A 16,611-nucleotide genomic window follows, 5' to 3' on the forward strand; every position below is an offset into this window, starting at 1 on the left:
TGCAACAACAAGAAGGACTGCCTAGCTGAAAACCCCTGCAGAGGAAGACCAGAAGACAACTGCCTTGGCTCCAGAAACTCACCGGCCTGTCTCCTGCCTTCCAAAGAACTCTGCTCCAGCGACGCCTTCCAAAGGGACCAGCGACCTCTGAATCCTCTGAGGACTGCCCTGCTTCGACGACGACAAGAAACTCCCGAGGACAGCGGACCTGCTCCAAAAAGACTGCAACTTTATCCAAAGAAGCAGCTTTAAAGAACCCTGCAATCTCCCTGCAAGAAGCGTGAGACTTGCAACACTGCACCCGGCGACCCCGACTCGGCTGGTGGAGAACCAACACCTCAGGGAGGACCCCCGGACTACTCTACGACTGTGAGTACCAAAACCTGTCCCCCCTGAGCCCCCACAGCGCCGCCTGCAGAGGGAATCCCGAGGCTTCTCCTGACCGCGACTCTCTGAAACCTAAGTCCCGACGCCTGGAAAAGACCCTGCACCCGCAGCCCCCAGGACCTGAAGGACCGGACTTTCACTGCAGAAGTGACCCCCAGGAGTCCCTCTCCCTTGCCCAAGTGGAGGTTTCCCCGAGGAAGCCCCCCCTTGCCTGCCTGCAGCGCTGAAGAGATCCCTTGATCTCTCATTGACTTCCATTGCGAACCCGACGCTTGTTCTAACACTGCACCCGGCCGCCCCCGCGCCGCTGAGGGTGAAATTTCTGTGTGGGCTTGTGTCCCCCCCGGTGCCCTACAAAACCCCACTGGTCTGCCCTCCGAAGACGCGGGTACTTACCTGCTGGCAGACTGGAACCGGGGCACCCCCTTCTCTCCATTGAAGCCTATGCGTTTTGGGCACCACTTTGAACTCTGCACCTGACCGGCCCTGAGCTGCTGGTGTGGTAACTTTGGGGTTGCTCTGAACCCCCAACGGTGGGCTACCTTGGACCAAGAACTGAACCCTGTAAGTGTCTTACTTACCTGCTAAAACTAACAAAAACTTACCTCCCCCAGGAACTGTGAAAATTGCACTAAGTGTCCACTTTTAAAATAGCTATTTGTGAATAACTTGAAAAGTATACATGCAATTGAAATGATTCAAAGTTCCTAATGTACTTACCTGCAATACCTTTCAAACAAGATATTACATGTTAAATTTGAACCTGTGGTTCTTAAAATAAACTAAGAAAAGATATTTTTCTATAACAAAACCTATTGGCTGGATTTGTCTCTGAGTGTGTGTACCTCATTTATTGTCTATGTGTATGTACAACAAATGCTTAACACTACTCCTTGGATAAGCCTACTGCTCAACCACACTACCACAAAATAGAGCATTAGTATTATCTATTTTACCACTATTTTACCTCTAAGGGGAACCCTTGGACTCTGTGCATGCTATTCCTTACTTTGAAATAGCACATACAGAGCCAACTTCCTACACCTAGTATAAACAATCACAAGGGAATCCTAAAACGTTCAGCATGGTGTACCATATTCAGTGTTTAAAAAAAAAAAAGAAGCATTTGCAATGCAGTGGGTCTCACGTTTGCTCGAGTTAGAGCTATTAGCATTGTAAATTCCTAACTGAACTTTTCTTGCCACATAAATTGAGAATGAAAATAAAACACTTGACATAAGCAAGCTACTTCAAAGCGCCGGGGCCACCGTGGGCATGAGCGCAGAGGAAAGATACAAAAGGAAAAAGTTTGCTTGCGCTCAACCATATTGGCAAACGTACAATTATCCATGTAACAGGGTCGATGGCCAAGGTGGTAACAAAACTGCCCCAAAGAGGGCCAAACGTAAAGCATTTACCAATGATGACAAATGATTTTTGAAAGGCAAGCCCGTGAACGAGTGATAGTGACGAACGTGCAGTGGGCGTGCTTAAAAGCTTTAGATAGATTACAACATGTCAGTGCGCTTGCGCGCTCGACCTTTAAAAAAAAAAAAAAAGAATAAAAAAAAAAGGGTGCTACAACTTTCTACTTGGGTTGGTGTGAAGTGTTTGTAACTGCAAACTTTTGCAAATTGATAAAATCTGTTAGTGCGCTGTAACTCTTGGGTGGCTAAACAAGGTTTATTGTAACCTAATGGCTCAAGATGTGCATGAAGTGCTAATATTTCTGAGCCTTTCTGCTGAGAATGAAAAGGAACAACATTTGTGTAGTATTGTAGTGGTGATCTCAGGTCAGGACTTTGGTTTGTTGATGGGATGTGTGAACTTGCAATGGAATTTGGATTTAGAGGTTCTTGTTGGGTCTTGCCTAGACAGCACAAGTTAGTAAACACAAATTTTTGGTCAAGAAGGGGGAAGTATATACCTAGACTTCAAGGTTAAAAAAAAAAAAAGTAATTCTATTCACTATCGTATTTTTAAGTTGCTATACATTTTATTTCTTTGCAACAACATTCAGTATGACCTTTTTATTGGAAGAGCACGAGTTAGTGTCCTGCAGCGCGTCGCTCACATCGTAAAAGAAGGAATAAGAGCCTTAAAGTTGCACTTTGCCACAACAGCAAAGTCTAAGATAAACAGATTGCTGCTATATAAAGTATCCCCTGTTTTTTTCAGGGTTGAGACATTGGCATCTTTAAGAAGATTAATTTCCAAATCTTGGTTTTATGAAGAGGATAGATACTGCTGATAACTTCCAATAAGAGATATACTGGGAGCATTGCATTAGATGACCTTGAATTAAATAGGCGTTACAATTCAGAGAAATCCCCAGTCCTGATGATGACCCGTTTCTGATTTATGTCTCAAGAAGGGTCTAAACTGCGCCAAAAATGATTAATGTGGGTTACTGTAGAAATTATATAGTTACTTCAAGACTCCTGGATTGAAGGAATCTTATGGACGCTCACTGTTTGTTGTTTTAACCACATTTTTGTATACATTGTACATAACACTTGCACTTCATGTATCACAGTGTTCACTTTCACTGTGCTGTTATTTTAAGAGCACATAGAAATTAGTGATTAAGAGTTAATTTTAAGATCTTTTTACAATAAAAAGTCATACTGAATATTGTTGCAAAGAAATAAAATGTATAGCAACTTAAAAATACGATAGTAAATAGAATCACTTATATTTTTACAGTGGAAGTCTAGTTATATACTTCCCCCCCCCCCCTTCTTGACCAAAAATTTGTGTTTACTAATATTACCTTCCCAGGTCTAAGGGTTATTTGATTATAACTCTTTTTTTCTAAGCAATAGGCAGCACAAGTGGCATCTCTTAAAGACTTTTTTTTTTTTTTTTTTTTTTTTCTTTTCTTTTCTATAGATGGGCTTAGAAGCAGCCTGTTGCGTACCATTAGTTGACTTGTCACTTGTGGTTTTGTTTTATGGGTTAATTACTGTAGGCTTCCTTCCTCTTCATGTATTTGTCTCTCCCCCTCAAGCATGCACATATTATTTGTGTCCTTCCACTGTTCACTTGTTTAGACACTGCTATTTTCTTTGGGCTTTTAGACTCTACCAGGGACTGTATTTTTCGGCTGTCCCACCACCGTCCTCCATCTCTTGGTTGTTCCTGTTGGCTTACCTGCACTAACCATCCCTCCTTCAGTTTGTTGGCCATGTTAGCTTTCCCTCCGTCCAGCTATTGAATGCATGTCATAGCACTTTGTTTTTTTTTTATTTATTTTTTAAAGGTTTGTCATCCTGCACAGTTGCCATGCAACAAGGCTAAAAAAACATAATTGAGAAAGCCAATACCTTGTGCTGACAAGACTTATTGACTTTGCCATTGCTTGTTAAGGTCTCTTTTAAATATTCAAACCTATTTTTTTAACGTTTTATCTTTACTACCAAATTATGTAATAGTTTATGCTCTGTTGAAGGTGTACAGTGTTAAAAGCTAGTATTCATTTTAATATGTCTGCAGCAAAAATAATGTTCTTGCTTTGTTCTTTTTTTAGTTTCATCGCTCATTGTTGACTACATCAACTTTCCACCATGGGGAATATGTTTGCTAATCTTTTTAAGGGCCTATTCGGCAAGAAAGAAATGCGTATTCTTATGGTTGGTCTTGATGCTGCTGGAAAAACTACTATTTTGTACAAGCTTAAACTTGGTGAAATTGTAACTACTATTCCTACTATAGGTAAGTTTTTCCAATTATATGCTCTACCATCTTGTTAAAGCAAAGGACAAACTTTAATAAGTATTAGGGCTGTATGAAATTCATGTAATTTGCTTTTGCATATACATATTTAAACAGCATGCAAATCCGTTATTTACTTCAATATTTTAGCTCAAAATGCGACCTTGTGTAACATTTTGGCTTAAGTGCTCATTTTGTGGGAAAAAATTAGTGTGAAAAACGCAAGTGTTGCAAGCAGTAGCCACTTGCCTTCTGACCGTATGTGTAATTTATACATGCTCTTAGTAACGTTTTTCAGTGAACGGAATGTAATAGCACAACTTGGTGTAGTGGTGTAATTTTCTTCTAAGAAGTGTAATGTCAAATTACTCCAGTGGATTTTCACTATGCTAAGCCTAATAAATATTTTTAGTACTTTAAGAGTAATTGAATTACAGCAAATTATTACACTGTCATTTTTCAAGCTAGTGGATGATCGTTCTAAGCAATGTTTCTCATGAAGTGACTGTTACATCAGACTTTAAGGAATGTATTTGGTTTTATAATTTAATGCAGTTGCCACTTGACTCAATGCTACCATCTCTTTACCTCATAGTAGTTTTTTTTTTATAGTTTACAGTACATTGTATTGAGGGAGGCCAGGTTGAAACTTCCTAATACAGCTTCAACTATCTTGTGCATGTGGATCAGACAAATGCGGGACACAGAAAAAAATTACTCAACTTGAAAGTAGCCCCCTGTAGGAAGTTGGCTCTGTATATACTATTTCAAAGTAAGAAATAGTGTGCACAGAGTCCAAGGGTTCCCCTTAGAGGTAAGATAGTGGCAAAAAGAGAATTCTAATGCTCTATTTTGTGGTAGTGTGGTTGAGCAGTAGGCTTATCAGAGGGTAGTGTTAAGCATTTGTTGTACACACACAAGCAATAAATGAGGAAAACACACTCAATCCAAATTCCAGGCCAATTGGTTTTTATATAGAAAAATATATTTTCTTAGTTTATTTTAAGAACCACAGGTTCAAGATTTACAAACAATACTTTAAATGAAAGGAATTATCACAATAGCATGTACAGTTTTGACAAAAATGGCAATAAGCTATTTTAAAAGTGGACACAGTGCACAAATCAACAGTTCCTGGGGGAGGTAAGTAAATGTTAAGTTCACAGGTAAGTAAAACACTTACAGGGTTCAAAGTTGGGTCCAAGGTTGCCCACCGTTGGGGGTTCAAGGCAACCCCAAAGTTACCACACCAGCAGCTCAGGGCCGGTCAGGTGCAGAGGTCAAAGTGGTGCCCGAAACACACAGGCTTCAATGGAAATAGGGATGCTCCGGTTCCAGTCTGCCAGCAGGTAAGTACCCTCGACTTCGGAGGGCAGACCAGGGAGGTTTTGTAGGGCACCGGTGGGGACACAAGCAGGCACAGAAAGTACACCCTCAGCGGCAGCTGGGTGCAAACAGGCGTCTGGTTTTCAATAGGAATCAATGGGGAGACCCGGGGGTCTCTTCAATGATGCAGGCAGGCACGATGGGCGGGGGGCTCCTCGGAGTAGCCACCACCTGGGGGTCGCTCCTGCACTGGAGTTCGGTTCCTTCAGGTCCTGGGGGCTGCGGGTGCAGTGTGTTTTCCAGGCGTCGGGTTCCTTGAAGCAGGCAGTCGCGGTCAGGGGGAGCCTCTGGATTTCCTCTGCAGGGGTCGCTGTGGGGGCTCGGTGGGGGGGGGGGTTCAACTCTGGCTACTCACGGGCTCGCAGTTGCTGGGGAGTCCTCCCTGTAGTGTTAGTTTTCCACAGGTCGAGCCGGGGGCGTCTGGTGCAGAGTGGAAAGTCTCACGCTTCTGGCGGGAAAAGTGTAGTCTTTAAAAGTTGATTCTTTGTTTCCAAAAGCTGCAGTTTCTTGAACAAGGCTGCTGATCTCTGGAGCTTCTTGGTCACTTAGATGCAGGGTAGTCCTCTGAGGCTTCAGAGGTCGCTGGACCCTGTTGGGTGCGTTGCTGTTGCAGTTTTCTTCGGAGTAGGGAGACAGGCCGGTGGCGCTGGGGCCAAATCAGTTGTCGTCTCCGTCTTCACTGCAGGGCTTCAGGTCAGCAGTCCTTCTTCTTTAGGTTGCAGGAATCTATCTTCCTCGGTTCTGGGAGCCCCTAAATATTCAATTTAGGGGTGTGTTTAGGACTGGGAGGTCAGTAGCCAATGGCTACTGGCCCTGAGGGTGGCTACACCCTCTTTGTGCCTCCTCCCTGTGGGGAGGGGGGCACATCCCTAATCCTATTGGGGGAATCCTCCATCTGCAAGATGGAGGATTTCTAAAAGTAAGAGTCACCTCAGCTCAGGACACCTTAGGGGCTGTCCTGACTGGGGAGTGACTCCTCCTTGTTTTCCTCATTATCTCCTCCAGCCTTGCCGGCAAAAGTGGGGGCAATGGCGGGTATCTCCACTAGCTGTGATGCCCTGTGGCGCTGTAAAAAAGGGGTGAGCCTTTGAGGCTCACCGCCAGGTGTTACAGTTCCTGCAGGGGGAGGTGAGAAGCACCTTAGGCTTTGTTCCTGGCTACAGAGTGACAAAGGCACTCTCCCCATGTGGCCAGCAACATGTCTGGTGTGTGGCAGGCTGGCAAAATCTAGTCAGCCCACACTGGAAGTCGAGTATGTTTTCAGGGGGCATCTCTAAGATGCTCTCTAGGTGTATTTTTACAATAAAGTGCACACTGGCATCAGTGTGCATTTATTGTGCTGAGAAGTTTGATACCAAACTTCCCAGCTTTCAGTGTAGCCATTATGGTGCTGTGGAGTTCGTGTTTGACAGTCTTCCAGACCATAACACATAAATTCTTGTGGCTACCCTGCACTTACAATATCTAGGGTTTTGCTTAGATACTGTAGGGGCATAGTGCTCATACACTTATGCCCTCATCTGTGGTATAGTGCACCCTGCCTTAGGGCTGTAAGGCCTGCTAGAGGGGTGACTTACCTATGCCACAGGCAGTGTGAGGTTGGCATGGTGCACTGAGGGGAGTGCCAGGTCGACTTAGTCATTTTCTCCCCACCAGCACGCACAAGCTGGCAAGCATTGTGTATGTGCTGAGTGAGGGGACCCAAGGGTGGCATAAAACATGCTGCAGCCCTTAGAGACCTTCCCTGGCATCAGGCCCTTGGTACCAAGGGTACCAGTTACAAGGGGCTTACCTGGATGCCAGAGTTGTGCCAATTGTGGAGACAAAAGTACAGTTTAGGGAAAGAACGCTGGGGCCTGGTTAGCAGGGTCCCAGCACACTTTCAAATCATAACTTGGCATCAGCAAAGGCAAAAAGTCAGGGGGAAACCATGCCAAGGAGGCATTTCCTTACACCCCCAGATTCAGTGTTCAGGCTTCTGCTCTAAAGACGTTGTAAATGATTTTTCACCAGTTGCATATGTGTGTTTATCGCCTTTCAACTTTCATGGCTCATTGCCGGACTTCCTATGGGTGCCTTCCTTAGTATTTTTCATAACTTTATATTGGTTTAGCTCTAAATCTGTCTTCTTTAGTGCAGGGCTCAAGTGACTTTCTTTTTGAACGGTATGTTGTCTTCAATGGATATTCCAGTCATTAAAGTGGAAGAGATTTCAAAGTCTTAGGACATGCCACTTTGTTAGCGATACTTAGTTGCTTCTTAAACCATTTCTTTACTTTCAACACTTTGAAGGAGATGACCCTTGGCTAAACAGTGCTGTTGGTCTTACCAGGGAGTATAAGTTGTAGCTGATCTCTACTTTCTCTACTATCCAGGTATCCAAATCTTCTGTTCCTCAGTCGATGATTTCAAGTATTCCCTTCTTCCTTAAGTACAGCTGCCTACTCATGTCTGCGAGTGTTTTATGTGGATAGACCAGGTCTGTCCAATTTCTGGCCGATGATTCCACAAGGTTGAATATTTTAGTGTCCTATGGATTTCTAACAAATGTTTGTGCTTAATGAAATGCACAATTTGCCACACTATTTTCAAATTTTTTACAGGGGCAGGACCCTGCCTAGAACCTTCTTGGAAGAGGTCTTGCTCAATTGCTACCTTCTGTCGCTCAACAAGGAAACATGAGGCAGAAACCCTCTTTTATTGTCTCAAGTGCCAACAGAGACATCAACTTCTCATGCATCAACAGTAATGCTATATAAGATGAGTACCACCTAAACCACAGTCCCAACTGCTAAGTCACTGATGCCTGCATTGACATTACCTTAAGTGACAATGTTGATGAAACCACTGACTACATGATTGGCAAAAAAAACAATTATCCTCTCTTAAACCCCCAAGCAAAGTCAATCATTCTTAGATCAGAAAAGGAGTACCTCATCTCCTTTAAATACCGGAGCATACTTCTCCTCCTAAGGTTACATCAAATCCTCTGCAGCACCTGTGTAATTCTGAAGTCGGATGAGGAAGGACCATATAGCCCTACTCAGGGCAACGTTAAACACTAACACTAAATTGATGATGGTTGTTAGAGGCTTATAAACACTATTGCTATAAAGAAGAACCCGAACTTCCTTCACCTGGAGTCCCTTTCCTGTCATAACAGGAAAAAGAGTGGCAATACAGGGAGGAGTCGCACTCCTTTCCCCAGGTTGTGGTATAGGTGCCATTAAACATAGTAAAATACCTACTGATGAGGATATCAGTCTATTGTCTCCCTGAACCTATGCCTCAAACACAGAGCATATTCATCCACGAGCTTTGCTCCCAGCTGTGGGACCTCATACCCAGCCCCCCACTCCACACACTGTTGGACATTACACTTGTTAATTAAACCAGTTCAAATCCCATCTTGTACTGCAATCAGACCTTCCTGCCGATGTCTGTAGTGAACAAGAGATACCACTCATTTCTCTAGGTGGCATTGGTCCTGATGTGACAATTATATTGCTTCAGTTGAAGGGAATGCAACTCCAGTCCATTGGCCTCTCCCCAGGAAGATAAAGATGGGTTCTGTAGCCTGACTGAAGGCCATCTAGGTCTGACCTCCCTGTCCTGACAAAGCAAGTCTTTATACGAGCATAGCTTCGGCAAACGCTGCTTTTAGGCCTGTTGTAATCGATTTGTGGGGTTTAACCATGCCCATCTCACGCCCATCAATTTAATTTGTTCCTGGGCTTGCCTTGCAAAAATCTTTGTCATTGTAAATGCTTTACGTTTTTCCAGCCTTGAGGCGGTTTTGTTACCCTGTTACATTGATAATTGCACAATTACCGATATACTTAAGCGTGGGCGAACTACTTTTTTCTTTTCTCGTCCCCTCACACTCTGTGGCGCTTTGAAGTTTCAGTTTACCAGAGTCCCTTCTCACTGCGTCCTTCTCTTTTAGTGTTCACAGGTCATCTGTCAGATAGCGCAGTTGCTTAATGCACACACTATCAAATATATTCAATATAATGGGGGTTACCAATCGGAACCCAGTAGGGCCAGCTCACTTACCTTTCTCTGTTTATAAAGGCTAATAATAATAGAGTGAGAAGCATATTACGTACAGTGCTGTGGGTCGAGGAACTCAACTTTCCTAAATGTGAATTGGATGCCTTTGCCTGACTCTACGGCACCCCCCTCCTTGACTGCTCTTCATCCTTTAGCCACACGCAGGCCCTAGTATGTTCATCCTCCCCTCCTTCCATCCATGGTTTCTCTTCTGTTAAATCCTACACACGTTTACTAGTGCTAGCAACCTAGTGTGCTTACAGATGCACCCTGTGCCTCTGCATTGTCCCCTCGCCCCTCATCCTGCTTATGTTGGTAGAACCCACCCTGCACCCAAGAGCCACTACATTTTACATACAACCCCCCCCCCTCCCCCCCCCCCCACCCCACTATGAAGGTGGTACACACCAGGAAATTCTATAGTAATTCCCACACACTCGTGGTTTCTCTGCAGGCTGGCCCCAGAGGATGATTTGGGACTGATTACTGTACAGTCAGACCTGAAGTGTCTTCTCATGAGTTCACGTAGCAGTCACTTTTGGCAGTATGAGCAGTAATTCTGCATAGAAGGGAGCGTCCCTTGTGTTCCTGTAATTCATTTGTTTTGAAGTGCAAACTGTTAACACAGCACATGTGCTCTCACTTAAGTTCTGCTCAGATATCACACTAGCGGTCTAACCATCCTGTGCCCTATCACATGCAAGAATGTGCCACACTGCTTGTCACTTACAAGCAGTCCTCGGGCCATCCTCTGCCACCAGCGCCCACACAGGTGCTTTATGAACCCATTACATTGGCAGCTTGAAGGGATAAGCTGGTGCCGGTGTGCTGTGTGTGCGTGTGTAACATAAAACCTCTAAAATGGTATGGCTCCTTTAACTTTTGATTGGGATCATTGGCCACTCTACTTATTGCAATAATGACCATGATTCACACCAACATAACATCCCTATTAAACTACGACTGTTTGAACACTTGATATGTTTGTGTGACCCTTCTAGTTTTCTCTATTTCGCCCGTTACTCTTCCGTGGCTGTCTTGTATTATGTTTTGGGGTGGGGGAGGGTTCCAACTCTGATGGTGGGGTGGTGAAAGTGGTATTCTATTGGAATTAGCAGATTTAAATTGGGATGCTAAATGGCAATATTTTTTTTTTTTGCTGCAGATGGAGAATATTAAATGCAGGCCACTGGAATTATGTGGCGGGGTTGATCAATTTGTGGCATGAAAAGTCCATTTAGGCATTTACATCGGCAATAGCTCTAACTCTCGCAAATGTGAGACCTATTGCATTGCAAATGCTTGTTTTTTTACATGATTTTAAAGATCCAACCTGAAAAGTGGATTGAGCAACACTAGTAATAGATCATATGTGGTCAAAGGGTATTAATGAAAAATCAAGCAAAATTAGCAGCTGTTGTACCAAGTATTGACAGAAAATATAAAGGCCCATATGATACACATGTGCCTTTCTGGACACTGTTGTGCAGACCTTTGTAATTCAAGCTGCTCCAACGAGATCTTGCACACCAAAATTAACCTGTCCTGCTCACTGGACTGAGAAGGATGAAGCCTGGATAATATCGGCCAGAGGTTTTCGATAATGCCTGCACCATAAATTACTGCATCTAACCCCTTAGCAATTTTAGGCAAGTACAACAGAGAAATGTTGTCTGATGTTGCACCATGTTTAGTTTTGCTACCGGAAAACAAAAGTGCTACGGTCAAGGCAATTTTGCATGAGAAACTGTTATCTTCCGCCATTATTGATTACTGCCACGGATTTTGCAACCACTGGGTTCTGGTGCTGCAGTACTATGACAGCAAGGGTGTCTTTGGCAGCATCATTTTAATCAAAGGTGCAAAGTCCAATACTGGACATGTCATATGGCAGGGAGTGTTTATTTGGTAAACCTCTTGATGCGGCACCCCAGTCCATAAAAACAGACATGGCATGGTCTGAGTTCATTACAACAATGTCAAGCCTACCCCTTTCGAGGGAGTCCAAGGATGGTCCCTTATTGAGAAAATATAGATGCCAGCCATCCCAACCTCAACAGACCTATCGCCAACAATGTCTCACAATATAGACCAGCGCTTCCAGCTTCTTTTCACAGACAGCCTCCTCATCAAAGAGTCATCAGTTGGGGAATAGTCAGTATGCATCCACGTGTCAGCTTTCTGGTGACTGGCCCACTATATTGGACAACAGCTGCAGGCGGAGAGCTCTTGGCCTACTACAGCCAGTGTCTACTTAAAACAATAGATCAATGGTCCCTAGACCACATAAGTGTGGAGCATACATTTGAATTCATATAAAAACCTCTTACAAGTTCACCATCCAAAAAGAGACATTATCATCCACAGCTGTTGTGAGCAGAGATCTGCAAAATGTTAAGGTAAGTTCCAGAATTCCAGCGAAATGTGGTCTTCTTTTCTCTCTTTTTTTCTGATAGATTAAACTGGCAAAGGAAGCTCATATTTTGCATGGTTATACTGCAAGAAATACTCCAATTATTAGAGAAATGATATGTTATGACCACCCTAGATCTACATGATGCATGTTTACCCATTTCCCATCCTACCCAAACAGATAGAATACCGGATTCGATGTGTCAGGTCACCATTCTCAATTCAAAGCTTTCTCTTCTGACTCTGTCAGCTATCTTTATAATAGTGCAAAGCGCCAGTCGCCGCACTTCTAAGGAAATAAAGGATACCAATTGTTTCCCTTCATCGAGGACTGGTGAGTGAAGGTAAGATCATTCAAGGTAACCGAGAACTCTGAAGGCTACTGTTAAGCTTTTTCAAAAAGTAAGCTTTAACGTTAAACAAGGACAAGTCACCGATAATACCCCACAAAAACATTCAATTCTTGTGGGTAATTTTGGACACAGACTTAGGCAAAGCCTTCCCATCCAAAGAGCAAGTGACACATTTAACCACCTTAATACAGAAACTGCATAAGGAAAAGATGATCACCGTGAGACTGTACATCTCTTTTAGGGATGTCACCCTGTATTTATTAAACACCAAACTGCTGCCTGCATGTGTGACCATTCCAAAAGGAGCTAGACAATTATTGGTGACAGGCCAAGCTTTGTTTGACACAAATACATAAAACAGTCATGGGTGGAATGCTTGAATTAATCTCAGACACTGATAATCACTTGGGCTGCATCCCCAGTCCATTATTTTGCACACCATTCTGCCTTAGTGTGGACCCAGGTATATCCAAATCAGTTTTCACCCTGTTTCAATAAGAACGGTTCAGCCTGAACTGCTAAGCCAGGTCCTTCTTGAACTGAAATACGAGCAAACCAGGACTGATTTTGCCTTGGTTTTAGGCTCATCAGCCAGGTACAGCTTGGTTCCAGTGACTGCACGGAAGCTATGTCTGGGCATACCCATTCCACTTAGGGTGACACAAAGTATACAAAAGAGTGATGGGTGGAATGCTTGGATTAATGTGTCACTGGTGATCACTCTGGGCCGCATCACAATCCATCTTCATTTTGCGCACACCATGGCACCTCAGGTTTGGACCCAACTATAAGCACATCAGTCTTGACCCTGCTCCTATAGGGACAGTCCTATCTGAACTGCTAATGCAGGTACTCCCTAAACCGGAAGACGAGCAACCCAGGACTGGTTTCATCAGCTGGGTTTGCAATTCTTGTTCCAAAAAACAAACTGAGTTGTGTAATGATCTTCAGACAAAACTTCAGTGTACTGCAGCGACAAGCACTAGACACTTAATCTCTTTGCCTATCCAAAGAAGCTCAAAAATATGGGATTGGGCCATCAACAGCGTGTTCTGGGAATAGACCATGCATGGGCAGACACTTTAAGCAGGACATACAAGGAATGCCACAGGTGGGAACTTCATTAGGCTCAACTAAACAAGATTTTCTGACTGGAGGGCAAGCCGATATTGGCCCTCTTAGCAACAAATCGAAACAAGCAATGCTGCTTCTATGCTGGCCGGCATATCTTATCAGGGTTGTGGAGCAATTCATTTTCTATAACTTGATCAGAAACCTTTGCCTACACTTTTCCCTTCTTCCCCGATCCCAAAATTCCTAAATAAGCTGAAGAGGAACCATGTTGAATAATATTCCGATGGAGGTCAAGACAGTTCTGGTTCAGAGAGCTACTCCTATCAGACAAGCCACGCATACCGTTGCCACCTGACTCTACCTGCTTTCTTCCAACGAGAGCCAAGTACTGCAGCTTGAACAGGTATTTCTAAGTTTTCCAGCTTGGCTTCTAAAACCAATGAGTTTCACTGCTCACAAATTCCGGATGAATGCAGAGAACTTCTTTCACATGCCAGAGCTGTGTCAACAAAAAAAATCCTATGAAGCCACTTTGAAACACTTCTTCATTTGGTCTAGTCAACAAAATCTGTCCTAATACTTTGAAGATACCCCTGCTGCTCTCTCAAATTACAGCACAGAATCAGTCCGATCTCCGGCCAGACAGTTCTTGACAAAAAAAATAAATCCTAACATGACTCTTTAGAGCTTTTCCACTGGTGACATAATACTGTACTTCCTCAGCTTATGAAACGTCCTTTTGAGTAAGCAATACAAAGAAGACTTAAAATGTATCTCTTGGAAAGTTGCTCTTGTATTGGCTTTAACCTCCTCAAGAAGAGCAGGAGAAATTCTGGATTTCACAATAAAGGAACCTTCTCAACAATTGTTACCATGGTCATGCTAAGAAACTAGTGGAATATCCCTCTAACAAGCCAGCAATCCTTAAGTCTCAGCACTACACCGGAAAGAACACATCACCGGCTATATATCAGACAATGGGCAAACTTTTACTTAAGGTGAGCAAAATTTAAAAAATCTGATTCATTGCTCGTAGGTTATAGTCCTCCTAGGAAAGGACTATCACTTTTGAAGGAGACTACCGATCATTGAATGTGTTGCCATTGTATTCTGCAGTGGTAAAGCTGGCCATCCTTTTTAAGGAAGGGTTTCAGCAAATTCATCCAGAAGTGTGCATGGAAGAACAGATTACAATTACTCAATACTATATACTGGACTGTGTGGTGCAGACGGATGCTACAGTTGGTCAGGCGGCTCTACGACTTTTTTCTATAAGGGTGAGAGCTGTTACAAATTGTTTATCCCGTATCGTCCTACCCCCCCTAGCCTCAGAAGTCTCAGTATGCCAAAGACTGCTTGTTTTCTGATTCAAGCTTGTGTATCTATGGAAGATCCAGTTCCGGAGAAGAAAAGTTACTTACCTAGAACTAGTTCTCCAGAATTGATGTCTTTCATAGATTTACAAGTCCCCCTCCTCCCTGTTTGAGGCTCACCTATTTATATTATTCCTTCTCGTAAGTGCTTTATTGAAATCGGAAGGATGATGTGTTATCTTGAATAAGATTGTGCTTGTTGAAGTTTTTGTTATGGCCTTAAGGCTATGTTTTGTATTGAACCACTGCTTTGATGATACTGTGGAACTTCCATCAAGCATGTGAACCTATCGAAGATACCAATTCTGGAGAAACTACAGCTACAGGCAAGTAAATCTTTTAGTCTTCCTTTTAAGGCATCCAAATAATGGATCATTGTTTCAGCTGCTTGAGGAACTTGTCCTTTGTTGCAAGAAGAGAAATTGCACCCCGATGCTTACTTTCTATTTTGCTAAGAAATTTAAGCAGGTTTGCAAAGGCCACCCCTATCGTTCATCTCCGTGAATGGCAGCCACAAATCTTGGATGCTGGACCCATGCCCTTTTACAGCTCAGTTACTCGATGGGTGAACCCCAAGTTGTCACTTGGTACCTAACGATCTTAACTACTAAAGAAAAATGCTTGCTTCCTCCTTAGTTAACCTTTTGGCCTTCCTTACAGAGAACAATGCCTAGCTTTGTGCTTGCAAACACTGCTTATGCCATGTGGACATTAGCTTAGCTAACAGCACAGTCTGCTTCAGACCTGCACAGATCAGCAGCTGCTAACAAAGATGAAGGTTTCCAACACTGGTGCACGCAATGGGAGAAGCGATTACCAGAATGTCACCACAGCAATGAAAATAAATTATCTTACCAAAATCATAACCGCTACCTATGTACTATTTTATCTCGTTTCTAAACGCATCCCCCAGAAAGCTGGGGGAAAGGGGTAATGGGGGAGTCAAGCAGATCATAGCTCTTATTAACCCGCCTTGATCTTACTCAGTTCCGACAACCTTTGATAACACTCCCTCCACCTTGCCCATTTAATGGTTTAAACAACCATCACTAGTGTCCTGTGATTTCCCCACCACTTTGGCCCTGGCTTTCTCTCGCAAGCTGTTTGCCTACTCTCCATGTGGTACCAGAGAGCCAGCACCGTCCTGAGTAATTTGGCATACAAATTGGTGCTTATTGTAATGCCACACTGTGGGAGCCATGGACAAAAGCTTTCATATATACCCTCTTAATTTTACAGGAATAATCAAGGAAAGATGTAGGCTTTGTCTTGGGGCATATGTTTCAGTTCTAGAGACTTTGGCCTGCATTTTCTTCCCAAAAATGTGTGCATGTTTTTGTCCATGCTATAGGTGTGCCTTTTATGCGCTGAGCTCTCTAGTGAGCCTTGTTTTTAGTAGTGTTCACTAGCAGAGCAACAATATTTATTCTCAAACTCTCGATTTTAATAAAGCGAGTTTAACACTACTCCTTTGATAAGCCTACTGCTCGACCACACTACCACAAAATAGAGCATTAGTATTATCTCTTTTTGCCACTATCTTACCTCTAAGGGGAACCCTTGGACTCTGTGCATACTATTCCTTACTTTGAAATAGTGCATACAGAGCCAACTTCCTACACCTTTGTTTTATTGAGATTGACCTCAAGGTGGTTTTCACCAGAATATCCCACAAGGCAATCAGTCTTTGTAATCATAACCAGTTATTGCTTAAAAGAAGTAAATTGCGATTATAAAGGGTATTGGACAAAGGCAGACCACCAAGTGTCTGGGCATGAGATGCCTGTTCATCCAGGGCAGGTGTTCAATCAGAAACATTCAGATTGAACTGCAGGGATGTGAGCACTCACCCCTGTTTC

General features: G+C 43.3%; 1 protein-coding gene across 2 annotated transcripts in view; it reads left to right on the forward strand.

Moving 5' to 3' along the window:
* The window catches only part of ARF1 (ARF GTPase 1), a 145,728-nt gene that overhangs the window by 38,606 nt on the left and 90,511 nt on the right, over positions 1-16,611 (forward strand). For both annotated transcript variants that reach the window (XM_069210982.1, XM_069210983.1), the window contains exon 2: positions 3,917-4,101. In XM_069210982.1, coding sequence (XP_069067083.1) covers positions 3,954-4,101 — 148 coding nt within the window. In that variant the 5' untranslated portion in view covers positions 3,917-3,953. The remainder of the gene's footprint in view (positions 1-3,916; positions 4,102-16,611) is intronic.

This window comes from Pleurodeles waltl, chromosome 10 (genome assembly GCF_031143425.1).
Source record: "Pleurodeles waltl isolate 20211129_DDA chromosome 10, aPleWal1.hap1.20221129, whole genome shotgun sequence".
Classification (NCBI taxonomy): Eukaryota; Metazoa; Chordata; class Amphibia; order Caudata; family Salamandridae; genus Pleurodeles; species Pleurodeles waltl.